The 15,230-nt window shown below is 40.9% G+C and overlaps 2 protein-coding genes across 2 annotated transcripts; one reads left to right on the forward strand and one right to left on the reverse strand.

Annotated features, from left to right (window-relative positions):
• Nucleotides 1-328: 328 nt before the first annotated feature.
• LOC120059151 (rab GDP dissociation inhibitor alpha-like) lies at nt 329-8,293 on the reverse strand. Its single transcript, XM_039007988.1, has 11 exons — nt 8,004-8,293; nt 7,036-7,143; nt 6,705-6,804; nt 6,242-6,376; nt 5,882-6,080; nt 5,580-5,711; nt 5,254-5,353; nt 4,825-4,996; nt 4,260-4,404; nt 3,699-3,753; nt 329-3,581 (listed from the first exon to the last, which is right to left on the reverse strand). Exons 1-11 carry the CDS (start codon nt 8,046-8,048, stop codon nt 3,429-3,431), a joined length of 1,344 nt encoding a protein of 447 aa, XP_038863916.1. The 5' UTR covers nt 8,049-8,293; the 3' UTR covers nt 329-3,428.
• A 1,762-nt stretch (nt 8,294-10,055) lies between these two features.
• Nucleotides 10,056-14,876, forward strand: LOC120059153 (V-type proton ATPase subunit S1-like). The gene is made up of 10 exons (XM_039007989.1): nt 10,056-10,203; nt 10,489-10,615; nt 11,178-11,252; nt 11,451-11,644; nt 11,773-11,810; nt 11,955-12,040; nt 12,230-12,474; nt 13,125-13,178; nt 13,400-13,631; nt 13,853-14,876. Exons 1-10 carry the CDS (start codon nt 10,079-10,081, stop codon nt 14,066-14,068), a joined length of 1,392 nt encoding a protein of 463 aa, XP_038863917.1. The 5' UTR covers nt 10,056-10,078; the 3' UTR covers nt 14,069-14,876.
• The last annotated feature ends 354 nt before the right edge of the window (nt 14,877-15,230 follow it).

Below are 15,230 nucleotides of genomic sequence, written 5' to 3' on the forward strand. Positions count from 1 at the left end.
AGATGCAAAAGAGAAAACAAGAGAAACCGATACAAAGCGTGAGAGACAGAGTGAGAGTCCAGTAAGTATGATGAGGTAATTCACACAGGTGTCAGACATTAATAAATAAAGGAGATGGGATGATGTCATTGCACCAGTCCTTTCTGAAACAACAATAGTGACAGACTTCCGTTAACATTGCAACAGTAAGATCTTAATTTTCTGTATACTTCTGCAGACAAATGCTGCTTGATCTTCACATACAGCTAATTCCAAACTCTCCTTCACACAAATCATGTTTCATAAGTACTTTTATAATTCCAATGTTATAACAAATATATGAATAGATGATTTGAGCAGTGTGGAATTTTATAAAGTGTCAGAGTTGTGTGTATATACAGTATGTATATTCCTAAAATGACTAAATCTTATAAATTGTCTATGGAACTTGTTTTGGTCTTATTGGGGTAGGTAGTTTTACACAAATGATTTAGTTCTGTTAAAACACATGGACTCTCAGACACTTTGGATTTGACTTTTCAGGTTTGCCATGTGCTTTTAATTTTTTTCTATCATTTTGTTCATAGTTGAATTCATTTTATTTGTTACACAAGACATTATTCACATACTAGTGATCAAACAAAGGACTGTAAGTTGTTTACTTCTCTGTCTGCCCTATGTTTTCTGCAATTTCAAGGGATGTCATCAATAATATTAGTCAAAGGCCAAAACTCTTAAATGAATACAGTAAACCACATTTTAGGCTTTCTTTTAAATAAATAAAGAGAAGACAGCGTCTGGTGTCGAGGAAGGGAAAAAATGCCCAAATATAACTAGCTACGCTTGCAGAGTAAACTCAACACTTCACCAAGGTAACATAATTCCAGTATGAAATTCACACAATGTTAAAACTGTGCACAGTCTGAAACTGTATAAATGAGTCTAAAAGATAACTGGGTTGAAAGCTTAATTGAACCCTATGATTGAGGACCAGACTGTTGCTATCGTCCCACTGTCCTTCATCACAACCTGTTATAAGACCTGTTAATGTTTAACCCATGTAAAACTGTAATAACCAGTAAATCAGGTCAAACATGATACAACAAAACTAAAACAATGAAGTCGGCACATATGCATCACTTTGAGATCAGTTATGATAATATAACAAACTAATAGCAGAGAAGTATATTCAGCATTACCTTCCATCACCATAACATCAGTGAAATCAAATAAATGAGCATTGTACTAAGACACACAAAGCCACCCCAAATACGTAAAAACTGAGGCATTTAGAGATATGAGGGACTACATGAAGGGATAGGCAATAATTCCCACTAACGTCTTCCATGTTACTGTAATCGTATTTGAAGGGAAATGTTGTGGCATCTCTCAGCATTGCTGCCCACAATTGATATGTACTGTAAATAACTAACCAAGCTGCAGATCCAAATCTCAAAACAATGTCATGCCTGGAAACATATATAGATGAAGAGAACACGGCTAACCTCAAAGGGTCAGACAGAATGTAGGTTAAGGGTTTCTACAATGGAGGAGATTCACATTAGGGCCCAGCCAAGTCCACAGAACCCCAGGATTTACTAGAACATAGAAATATAATGACTAGAATTTCTGAGATTCTATCGCTGTTATATTAGACTGTGGGTGGTAGTTAGTGGAAATACAATGTTCACAGTTAGCAGTCATGAAAGACACAAGACATTTGCAGCATCAAGTCAACCAACTGACATCAATAAGCAGAGGAATGATTGGCAGATAACATTGTTTTTAAATATACTGAAATTATTTGAGAACCCAAACATATTGAATAAGACCCCAAATTAAGGCTAAAACCAAGTAAAAGCAATTGGTTCATATTCTGGGGAGGCACTTCATATCGAGGCCTCAGAACCTTTCGTAATGGTGCATTCTGTTAAGTGTTTTACATTTTGGGAGTGTCCGCTTTTCCCTCCACTTGCTACTGTAAGGTTGCTTAGCAGGAGTCCAAAGGGAATTTGTCTCTCTCTGTGACATACACAACAAGGGTTAGTTAGACCACGACAATGATCTGGAGCTTCCTTTCACTACAAGCCGAGAGTTCAGTCTTCCTTCTTTTACACAAAAGCAATACTTTCCTGATCTCAAATCTGCGACAGTCCCTAACTACATTCGTTTTTATCACCTTGCTTCATCGTATCTCAACATGTAGTGATCTGATTTCCTATTTGAGTACAACTCAGTGCTATCCTTGGGACGTCCCTACCCTAAACCTAACCTTAACCATAACCCTTACCTTAACCATTTTCAACTTCAATGGGGTGACATCAGTTCGGACATCCCAAGGACACTGTTTAGACTTTCTCATTTCATGAAAAATATATTCATGTAACCTCACCAACATGCCTAGCCTCCAGACAGACCCTCACTGTAACCGCCCTCTCTCACTCTTCTACACAACACATTCCCTTTTCAGTTTGACCTCAAAGTCCACTTCAGAGTATTACAGTCCATGTTTCCATTTCAAATTCAGTAAACTTCATAACTTCAGCAAGTGAAAATGTGCACCAAATGTTGAGAAATAAAAACTCTAAACAATTAAAAAATAAAGAACGGAAACCATTAAAATCGTAACTTTGACATCACACAACAGAGAAATAAAACGTGGTTTTAGGGACAACAGAACAGTTAGCCACCGGTTAGCTTAACTACTAGCACAGAGAACACAGCAGCACTGCAAAGTGAGCATTATCAGTTTGACAGAACAGCCTATTGATATTATAACTTTTAATTTTAAAACATTTTGTCTGACCGAGAGAGAGATTTGCCGAAAAAAGAGCAGTTGTCTATGTAAATACGTAACACAGGTTAAATAGTAGGAAGAGAACAGGGTGAAAGCAGGGTTGACAGGAGGGAATGATCAGTGTGAGAATGGCCCAGCGTTCAGAACGCTGCCGCGTCATCATGTTCTATGTGCAATACTACTGTGTATTCATGCATGTCAAAGTGAAAAGGCTTTTGAAATTGCAACGACAATGAATCGGTCTACCGCTAATGATCATAGTTTATATGTAGTTTAAAATGGAATGAGAGACCATATCAACCCTGCCTTTCAGTGAGAGATAGAAATAGGGAATGTGAGTCTTGGAACAATGTGCTGTGTGTGTTTTAATTATGTTTGAGTACGGAGACCTCAGAAGGAGGGGGGGAAAAGGAGGACAACTGGAAGGCAGAACCTCACTGTCTACTCTAGAACCTTCTAGAACTCCCCTGAACACTCCCACCATCTCCCATATAAGGTACCCTGCCCCTAAAATCTGTAAATTATCTAACTCGTTACCCTTTGTACTCTTTACCCTGCCCTCTACCACCTCATCCATATGTTCTGCCTTCTTCCATTAACCCCCTCTTCACTCCCTTCTCTGCCCCGCCCTCTCCCTGATGCCCCTCCCTCCTCATTGCTCATCCTCCCCAAACACATCGTTCTGTTTGCGTTTCATGTTCTCAAAGTCAAAGTCGCTTCCAGTCATACGCTTGTAGATGTCCTTGATGTCGTTGCAGGTGGTCTCGAAGTGAGTGGTGGCGTCGTAGGCCGACGAGGAAAATATCTGAACGAGACATAAAATCACACAAAAAATGTTTCACTCCACTGCCTTGTCCTAAAACATGTCTCAAAGGTGGTGTTTTAGCAATATAGGAGGTATATCTAGATGTGTTTGACTCACCTGACTCTCAGTACCGTCGTCTGTGGGCTCATAGAGGTCACTGAGGGACACAAACCTACAGATAAAGAGGGAAGATGTCAGTTATTGACTTACAAAAGCCTCCTTACTGCTATTCATTTTATTCATTTGTGATAGCACACATCGTACAAGCTGAGTTTTGGACAGTGATGAAACAACACAAAATATACAGTATAATATATATAGTTACATAATATGAAAGTCGCTCTGGATAATAGCATCTACTAAATGACTAAAATGTAAATTATAATATATGCCATTTAGCAGACGCTTTTATCCAAAACAGTCATGCATGCATAAATGTTATGTATGGGTGGTCCCGGGAATTGAACCCACTTTCCTGGTGATGCAAGCACCATATGCTCTACCAACTGAACTACAGAGAACCAAGACAATCAGAGAAGTTGGAGGGAGAAGACAGAAGGAAGAGGGAGAAGACAGGAGGGAGCAGAGAGGAGGACGAGGGAGCAGAGTGGAGGAAGAGGGAGAAGAGAGTAGTAAAGAGGAGGAAGAGGTAGTAGAGAAGAGGGAGTAGAGACACACTTCTGGTCAATGGGCTCCAGCAGCTCCAGAGCAGGCTCTATCTCAGCCTCAGGCTCGTTGGTCTCCACAGTGGTGCTGACAATGGCAATGTACTTCCCCTGGGCCGCCACATTGTGGGCATAGGAGATCATACACACGTAGATGTCTGGAGGACAGAATACAAGTTAGATCAGTTTAGGGATAAGGAAAAGAGGGTTTGTGATACATGGCCAATATATCACGGCTAAGGACTGTGTCCAGGCACTCCGCGTTGCGCTGTGCATAAGAACAGCCCTTAGCCATGGTATATTGGCCATATACCACACCCCCTCGTGCCTTATTGCTTAAGTATAAAATATGCCTGAAAAATATGTTATGTGGCAGTCACTTTGCTTTTCTGATACCTAATTGTGTATTCGATTGAGATTTTAGTTTTACTTTTCTGGACTATTCCAGACTTTTTCACTCTCCAACAACACTGCTATTGTACTTTATGTGAGGCAAACTTACTGGTAGAGAGAACATCTGACAACAGGAAGTCAGAAACATCCCATCTTAGTAAACCTGTATTTGGTCCACCCCTCACCTGACTTGCGGTTGACCTGGTTCTGGGGGATGATGATCTGACAGGAGTTGGCGTCGTTGGTGTCCTTGATCGGGTGGCTGAGGATACAGATGACCCTGATCACCTGACCTGCCTTACGCACGCGGTCCTGGATGTAGCTGGGGTCACAGATCAGCTGTTTGCACCGAGCCACCTGACAAGGGAAGGACAATATAGAAGATAACAATGTCAATCTAACATACTGTACTTTCTCTCTTCTACCAATTGTAAATGTGCAGGTATTGTTCACTTTTCTTCAGTGCATTATCAGCAGTCTTGACTACTTTACTATAAGGTAAAGAGATTGGATCTTATAGACATATTAGAATGTGATTTTATTGATAGTTTAGAGTGATTTTTATAGATAGATTACATTGTGATTTTATAGAACTGATTAGATGGTGATTTTACCTCTCCCTCAGACTTCACTCCCACCACATGGCCATCCTCCATCACTATCTCCTCCACTGGTTTGTTGAGCATGTAGGTTCCTCCATAAATTGCACTCAACCTAACAATGTATGAGAGAGAGTCTATGAATTATACTTTATTATAAATATGCTAATAATATGCTAATACACTATTGAATACATTTTACATTTACAATTTAGTCAGTTAGCTTTAGCAGACTCTTATCCTTATCCAGAGTGACTTAAGATCAGAATTCAACATGAACAGCTTTGTCTTACTAAAGAAAGGACATAGAGATTTAGGGATTACAAATGTAACACACAGACCTGGCAAATCCTTGAGGCAGCTCCCCCAGGCCATAGAGGGGGTACAGGTAGGGGCTTTTCCCATATCGGGCCAGGGATTCACTGTACAGCTTGATACGATTGATGGTCTCCAAACAGGGCACATCAAGGTAGCTGGAGAAAGGGAGACACATGATCAATAGGAGTCAGGGTGTGCTTTGAGGAAATTCACATTTCCTCAATGCATTTCACAGCATTAATTTGGAATTTCAGTTTACTTCCTGATAGGCCCTGGCCCAGGCTAAATCTTATTAGCAATTGGTAATCAATCTAAGTGCTCTTACTCGTCTGTCCTGTAGAGGGCCAGGGCGTGGCCAGTGAAGTCGATGACATCCTGACCCAGGTCAAACTTCTTGTACACATCTCTCATGGTGGTGACTTTGGGGTCGACGCCCTCGAAGGTCTTAGGGTCGTTCTCGTCAAAGTTGGCCACAAACACGAGGAATTTCCGGAACCTTCTCTTCTCAAACATACCCATAAGATCTGGAGGACACGTGACAAAAACAAAAGTGAAAGCTCTGCCTCATATACGACACTATACTGTATATATAGCAGGAAAACGTTAATAAATGTCAACTTTGATGGTACATATAGCAAACTCACAACATAATCTAAAGTATAGTTTACTGTATATTCAAACTTACTTGAAGCTAGAGCCTCAGTCTCAGTTGAGGGCACCTTGTAGATCTTTCCTCCCTTGTACACAAAACTACCCTCCACTACTTTGAAGTCCAGGTATCGTGTCACTTCTGTGTATAGCAGCATTTTCACAAGCTGACCTGTTTTATTGGATTGTCAGACAGAAAGGATGGTTTTCATTTAATAAGTTCAAGGTATCACCATGTTTCATCAACAGCCATGCCATATTTTGCTTTATTGGTATCATGATGGCGATTTACATTTTTTCTTGGGTAAATTCTGCTTCCTACTTATACTCATGATGTGGTGATGGTCTGCATACATGAATACGTTGAGTAACTGAGCAACATGATTTATGATTGAGGCTATTGGTGTACCGATTGGTTCTGTATGTATCGACTGGTAACAGGAATATTCATTAATCTAATAGGTCTCATTTGCAAACAAAAAACAAATCCCACAACTGACCATTGGCCATAAGAAATTTGGGGATGAGGTCCACGTTCCAGTCTCTTCCACGACCCATAGACTCTGGAGGGCTGTCAGGCAGCTCAAACCGCTTGTACAGCTGTGGAAGGGAAATATATGCACGAGTGAAAACATCAATAAATACTCTTACAAATGCCAAACCATTAACCTGGGGCAGTGAAGTGAAAGGAAAATACAGGAGAATAAAATATCTGACTTAAACCATGGAGGGCTGGGTGGAACTTTGGAATATATTAAATATGATTGAATATTTGAGTGGATATTGACACAAAATGATGACCATTAGATCCACAATGTTCTACGCCCTTACCTCTTCCAGAGGGGTGATGGAGGAGCTTTCACCTCCATAGTAGGGGTTCCTGTCCATGTGCAGAACTTTCTTTCCATTCACAGACATGATCCCAGAGAGGATGCATTCCTAAAACGAAAGGCAAAATATGAATCAAAATTCGTATTAAAAAAGCAATTGTGTGTGTGTGTGTATCAGGAGGGAGAGATAGAGAGAGGAGGAGGAGGGGGGGGGGGGGGGGGGGGGTGTAAGAGGGAGGGACAAGATGTACGCAAGCGCGAGCGGATGTCTGAGCCATAACAATAATACTGTACTAATAATAAAAATAATACTATTCATAAAAAAAAACGAACAATTGTAGTATAAATAAAGCAAATACACTTTTTTTTCTCTTTGCATCTGCCACCCCAATTGAAATGAGTGTAGTGGATATTGTTCATATCCAGGCTAAATCATTAACTGTCTGCACTAAAAAAATATAAATTGTATGTATATCCATCGTACTCGTAAAATGTTGGCTTTGTCTTATTGTAAACTCTGTACACATGTGCCTCGAATATGGAACAGGGTGTAATGACTGAGGCGAGTCTACGAAACATTATACAGTACTAGGGAGAGGTTCTATTTATTTAAAACCATTCTCAGACCTGCGCAAATGCTGTTCAATGAAGGCCACTACACCATCACTCTGGGGCTACGCCTAAAGATGCTGCACAACGAATGAACAATGCATTGACAACACAAATGTATCCAAATAAAGTGTTGCCTACTTGTATCCATTATTCAAAGATATCTTATTAGCTTTGGGGCAGATAGGCTATTTACCATCCCATTTTCCTAAAGTCAGCCAGGGATGCAGATGCTCCTATCAATTGCATTATTGGATGAATAAGGAAACATAGGCAAACTTCATAAATGTAAAGTTGAGTATGTTATATCACCAAGCCAAGCCTTAATGTGAAGCAAATACAATTGATTAGACTACTTACCGTGAGTCCGGTGCCCAAAACGATCACATCATATTCCTCATCCATGTTGTATCACCGCCTCTCCTGTCTCGCCCTCTTTTGCCTTGTGAAATTTCAGGGAATTGGCAGGAAAGGAAACCAAGTGGAAGAACGAACGCAATTTGTCCCCGTTTCTTTTTAGCAAGTGTATGTTGGTTAGATGCCGTTTTAAGTTAGTATTTATTTATTTATAATCAGTTATAATTTGAAAGTGGAATATGGTCCACACACTGTCACCGGCAAGAACGACCAAAGATGGCCCTAACCATGGAACGCTGTGGAACAGCAATGATGCATTCGCGTCGGAAAGTAGGGCACATCCCTTGCGTCTGCGCCTCACACTAGGCTACACCCCTAGTCTCACAACAGACGAAACAGAGAAACCGTCCCTCCTCACATTTAAACAGTTATGTTATTGTATGCTTACGCTATTCATAAAAAGGCTAGATTTCTTTTTTTACATTTTTCAATTATCTTCTATTGTCTGATTAGACACTAACGTGTGCGTTTTTATTTTGTTTTCCCCTTCAGTCCTTTTCATTGCGGTAGGCGCAGCAATTGCGGATGCAGTGGTATTCCTCCGCCAACACTGCTGTTATGAAAAAGCTCAGAAGACTGATAAAAGACTGAAAATAGTTACCAGTAGCTATGTCTTCTATGGGCCTAGTCAACTAGGCGTGTTTATAGGTTCAAGGTAACATCAGCTGTGTAAACTTAAGAATGACATAATATTAATCTTGCTCATGGAGGCATTATGTTGGTTACTTTGTGTAGCCTATTCATGGTGGCATATAAAAAAACATTCATTTTAGCCCTATAGGCTAATTCTTCCTCAAGATTAGACACACATGAAAATGTCCAACTGCCAATTTATTTATAAGACCACCATATTTGACTAGGTCTAGGTGCCCCCTACATATTGACCATATCGATGACTGACAGCAACGAAAACGAAGGCCGGAAATATGTGCACGCTAGCTGTCACTCATATCAACATTAACGTGACCCGCTCTGACGGTCCACTCAGGTCCTCGTTTCAGGACCAAGGAGAGCGCCGCAGGTTTCTCGGACAACAAAGCGCCCGGTTTACTTTAAAAGTCCCATATTATTCAACAATATTCTGAGATTAGGCCTAATGAGGGGTCTATAATAAATAGCCTTTCAATTACTTTATCAGATGTTCACAGATAGACAATTGATAGGCCTACAATCAATAGGCCTTCGTTGCTAGGAATCAAAGGCTAATCCTAACATAATGATTATATAATCTCACAGATCCTTATCTAATTTGATAAAATCTCAAATATTGTGGTGGTAAATCAATTGCAAAATAATCTAGCTATTTTGAGATATTTTCTTATTTGTCTACTGTAATTAGTGTTATTGCTTGGCAAAAAAAAGAAGCTTGATGTTGCATTTGTACCTGTCTTTGCTCTAGGGCAGGGCAGGGGTGCGTTCCATTCGAGGCAACGTTTGCGACGTTGCGTGACGGTTTACTTAACGACACGTTTCCCCAAAACAGTGCGCACAGTTCTTTAACAGCCTGAGTTAAATAAAGGTTTTATTAAACTAGTCAAGTCAGTTAAGAACACATTCTTACTTTACAATGAAGGCCTATCCCAGTCAAACCCTCCCCTAACCTGAAAGACGCTGGGCCAGTTGTGCTCCGCCCTATGGGACTCCCGATCACGGCCGGTTGTGATACAGCCCAGGATCGAACCAGGGTCTGTAGTGACGTTTCTAGCACTGAGATGCAGTGCCTTTAACCACGGCACCACTCGGGAGCCATATGGTATACATATGGTATACTTACACACTGAGGTATAATAAGAACCATATGGTAAATGCCCTCTGGGTGACCATAATTACAACGTTTTTCAACTGGTCGTTCAGTCGAGTACCGGTTCCGTTGAATTCAACGTTGCACACCGTTCTGACATACTGAATGCAACCCAGGCTGCATGAGCAGGAAGTGTTCCACGCACATGACAGTCAGCTGATGTAATGAAATCGTTTTACCCCACGTGACTTGGACTTTGCGGAAAAGCAAACTGACGATGGCAGGATCCGAGTCGTTAAGTAAAATGCGTACTAAAATGGCCTTTATTGCTCTTTTATTCGCCTTATTATCGACTGGAAGTTGTAGCAGTCAGGTACCACTTGTAATGTGGTCCAGTGAAGGGTAAATATGTATTATTAGTTTGAAAGCGAAGGGATTTTTAGCACTGTGCTAACTTTATCTATCATGCTACTTGCTGTAAGCTAACCAATCCAGCTGTATTGCTAGTTAGCATAGCTATACTCACTTTTATAAGACAACGTTATAATGGTCAAGGCATTAACTCCCTTTTGGATATCATTGGGTTATTATGCATTGCTAATCATTGCCGTGTTAGTTGTTGATTTGAGTAGTTAGATGTACTGTTATTCTATTGAGGTAATTTTAAGATGTTGTACATCTTTCCAGGTACACCTTACCACAGCTGTCATCTCCCGCAGCTGGTCACATAATATCTAATGTCCAGCTGATGGCCTACCTAAACTCTGCTCTCGGGTCTGCCCCACACAATGTGCTGCTCTTCCTACAGGACAAGGTCGGGCCTGATATTAATCATATCATTGTATTCAGTTGTACCACGTACAATTGTCTACTACTTGGCAAAGACTATTTAAAGCTGTGTCACATAGTATGCAATGACCGTTATATACTGTAATGTCAAAGCTGAATAGCCTACTGTGCTTTTGCTTTAGGGACCAGTAGTGCAGAGCTTGGCCAGCTACAGTATAGTAACCCACTTGTGATTCCCTGTCCTGGTGTTTCCCACTCTGGTGTCCTGCCCTGGTGTTTTCCACTCTGGTGTCCTGTCCTGGTGTTTTCCACTCTGGTGTCCTGTCCTGGTGTTTCCCACTCTGGTGTTCTGTCCTGGTGTTTCCCTCTCTGGTGTGACAATGCGTCTCAGCCCCACTTCCTCCTTACTTCTTCCTATTCTCAGACTGACATGTTTCTGCAGGCTGGAATTTCAGATATGTAGTAATAATGAGACTAGCCATGTAAATGGATTTTAGCTTGTTATATTGTACTGTTTTTAATTCATCTCAAACTCTGTGAAGCAGATGACACTGACATTGTTGTTGATATATTCATTTTCTACATAGTTGAGCAAAGATGACTTTACACGGTATGGAGGAGTTTTTGGAAACAAGCAAGACAGTGCCTTTCCTAACCTTGAGGTAAATATTCTGTCTGTTGAGGTGGGGCATGGTATTGAGATGCTAATATGATCAGGGCCATAAATCATCTCAGCGTAGGAGTGGTGAATAAGATCGCATGGACAGTGGGGATCTAATCCTACATCAGCACTCCTACTTTGTGAATTTAGACCCGGATGTATGTTGACAACTCATTTGGATTCCATTTCTCTCTCCCAGTCTGCGTTACAGTCTTCGTCTTCACCGTTGGTGCTGCCTGCCCTGTCATGGCTAGGAGCTAGTGCGGTCCCAAGCTTGCTACAGGAGAAGCTGGGTGTTTCCCCACTCAGCGTAGACCCAGACACACTGGAGCATCTCCGCTTCAATGCCTCAGAAAACACTCTGCTGGTTATCAACCTGCCATATTCTTCTGGGTAATACAATTAAAGCAAATGTTTCTAGAGTCCAGGGTTCTGGAAAAATACTTTTTGATTGATTTGTTCACAATCCCACAGTAACTTGAACATGTATTGTATACTAATGTTCTTTGATTATGTTCCAGTGCTTACCTGTCCTGTAAGGATGTCCTGCGTAACAATGGTACGTTTAAGTTTTGGCCATTTATTGTTCTTGTCAAAACCTTGTTATTATATGTATTGGTATGTATGTATTCAAAAACTATTTCTGTGACTCAACAATGTGTCATGCAGTATGTCTGAGTGATGCATTTTTCTCTCTCCCTAGATGAGGTCATTGGTAAGGTTCTGAACATCATGAAAGCCCAGAGTGTGCCCTACGTTGCCATTTACACTGGGCTCAAGCCCTCAAGAGTAAGAAACATAAAAATATGCTTAACAAATGCTTCTAATCTACACCATGTATCAGCACTTTTTCAGAATTGTAGTTTCTACTGTCCCTTCACCTGACTTGAAATAAAGTGCCGTGGTTTACTTTTTGTAAATTATCTTCTCAATAACGTTGTAGCTGTATTTTGATTGTGTTCTCTCCTTGCTCTCTAGGTGATTGAGGAGCCGTCCCTTATTGGCCAGTCTTCTATGAGTCGTTCCTTGCTGCAGGCAGTTGTGGATGAGGTCAAACCTCCTCTGATGTTCAATTCCACCAGAGGCCCTTGCATCATGCTCTGGGCCCAGAATCTAAACGTCAGCTTTAGTGACAAGGAATGGATTGATCTCGGTCCATCGACCTTTGCTTCTGGTGGCTCTGTGAGCACGTCTGGGTCCTTCTGTAATGAAACCAACTCAAAGTGAGCCTGATACTCTCTTTTTACTATGATATGCCACTTTTTGCTATGTATTACAGTATAGCAGCAGTATAATAACATCATTGATACTACAGTATAGTGACATCATTGATACTACAGTTTAGTAGCAGTATAGTAACATCATTGATACTGCTGTATAGTGACATCATTGATACTGCAGTATAGTGACATCATTGGTACTGCAGTATAGTGACACCATTGCTACTACAGTATTGTAGCAGTATAGTAACATCATTTACACTACAGTATAGTGACTTTTATACCACAGTATAGTGACATTGATACCACAGTATAGTGGCATTTTTGATACTACAGTATAGTGACACGATTGATACTACAGTATGGTGACATGATTGATACTGCAGTATAGTAACACTATTGATACTACAGTATAGTAACATCATTGCTACTACAGTATAGTAGCAGTATAGTAACATTGATACTGCAATATAGTAACATAATTGATACTACAGTATTGTAGCAGTATAATAACATCATTGATTAGTTGCCTTATGTTACATGTGTTGCATATTTTAGCACTATCAAATTACCCAGTTGTGTGTTGACCGCAATAGGGAATCAGAGCTCTGTGGTGGAGGATTTGGATATGAATCCTATTTTGTTTTTCTCAGGCTTGTCCTTGATTATGGGAGTTCTGTTTCACCTTACAATCCCTTCCGTCTCATGTAAGTATATAATGTTAACATTTAAAATATTTTTTGTATTAATGAGATGCAAGTCAAATATCATAGCAGCTTATACCAACAAAGTGTACACCATCTGTTCCTATGACACCACCTGTCTCCTCTACCTTCTTTATCTATATTTTCAATGCATGAACAGTTAATTCCTGGACCTTCCCATTCCTATGTCAAGTGTGAGGTTACTAGAGTCTTATCATTTCCAGCTTCTCCATGAGCCAGCGGCGCTATCCTGTGTCTGCACGGAACTGGTTCACCCTGGACACTGTGGAGTTGGTATTCAACACCCTAACAGCCACCTACAATGGCAGCCACGGAATCTATGCCCCGGCAGAATACTCTTTCCACTGCCAGAATGTCAACAACTTCCGCAATGCACTTCTAGTGCCCCGCACTCAGAATGCCACCCAGTGGAGAATCCTCTTCACTGACTTCCAGGTACGATTGCTTGAATTTCAGCCACGCAAAGGCAAAGAGCCTTTCAATAAACAGGGTTTAACTTCTAGAGGGTTCTGAACTTCTTATAACAAAAAAGTTAATATTTTTTATGCATCCTATATTTAACTAGGGAAGTCACATTGAGCTTGACATATCTTTTTCAAGTGAGCCCCTGCTCCAATCCATTGTTAATAATTTTGCCGACATCTGTTTCCATCTAGATCCAAGGCTTCAGCATACTGAACGGGACAACAGATTTCTCCTATGCCAGTGACTGTGCTGGCTTCTTCACACCAGGGATCTGGATGGGCCTGATCACCTCTCTGCTGATGCTGTTGATCCTCACCTACGGCCTGCACATGATCATGCAGCTACGCTCCATGGACCGCTTTGACGACCCTAAAGGCCCCTGCATCTCAGTGCCTCAGTCGGAGTAATGAAGACGAGACAATGCCCTCTAGACTGCTCGTGCTGTCTTTCCCATTGTCATGTGACAATGTTCCCTCCACTTTGATTTGTTAAATAAATTCTATTGTCAGTTGCTTTAGCCACCTCCCCGTTCTGATTACCAGCTCAGACTTCCCATCCCCTTAATTCTGTTTGTCTTACACAAACAGTCATTTAACAGATGCTCTTATCCAGAGCAATTGGGGTTAAGTGCCTTGCTCAAGGGCACAGATAGATTTTTTGCCTAGTTGGCTCTGGGATTTGAACCAGCTACCTTTCGGTTACTGGCGCAACACTCTTAACCTCTAGGCTACCTGCCGCCCAAGGGGGTACGTTCCATTACCTCTCTTCATTTGCACTTGCCCAAAGAACTGCATAATGTACTGTAAATGCCTCCCTTTTCCCTTGATACCTAATCAGCTCACGCATGTGCCAATAAAAGGGGTTTGTTTGTACAGGAAAGCTTTTGATGCCAATTCAGTGACTGAAATATGATTGCAGCATTTTGTGGGACTGACTTTGGTTATTTTGCTTGCATTGTACGTTTCTCATCTGTGTAATTTAAAGACTAATGCAAGAATTGCCTGTAAATATTAAGTTGAATTTATGTGTGCAGACTTGACGTTTGTGGGTGTTTGAGAATGCCTACCCTAAATATTGCTGTTGGAAATGCATAGTAGGACAAAATGTGAGAAAAGAATGCTGTGCAAATTATGCTTTGTTTCAAAAAGACAGTTTTACTCAATGCTGGCATTTTTTCATTGACATCTGTGAAGTTGAAATAAAATGTCAAAACTATCAGTGACCCTCATGCCTCTATAGATACAAAATAGTGCTAAAATCCAATGCTTTGCCATTTTATCGTAACAGTGCATTCGGACCACTTGACTTTTTCCACGTTTTGTTACATCACAGCCTTGTTTACATACATATTCAGACCCTTTACTCAGTCATTTGTTGAAGCACCTTTAGCAGCGATTACAGCCTCAAGTCTTCTTGGGTGTAAGGCTACAAGCTTGGCACACCTCTATTTGGGGAGTTTCTCCCATTCTTTGCAGATCTGCTCAAGCTGTCAGATTAGATGGGGAGCGTTGTTGCGCAGCTATTTTCAGGTCTCTCCAGAGATGTTCGATCGTGTTCAAGTCCGGGCTC

The sequence above is a fragment of the Salvelinus namaycush genome, chromosome 14, assembly GCF_016432855.1.
Source record: "Salvelinus namaycush isolate Seneca chromosome 14, SaNama_1.0, whole genome shotgun sequence".
Taxonomy (NCBI): Eukaryota; Metazoa; Chordata; class Actinopteri; order Salmoniformes; family Salmonidae; genus Salvelinus; species Salvelinus namaycush.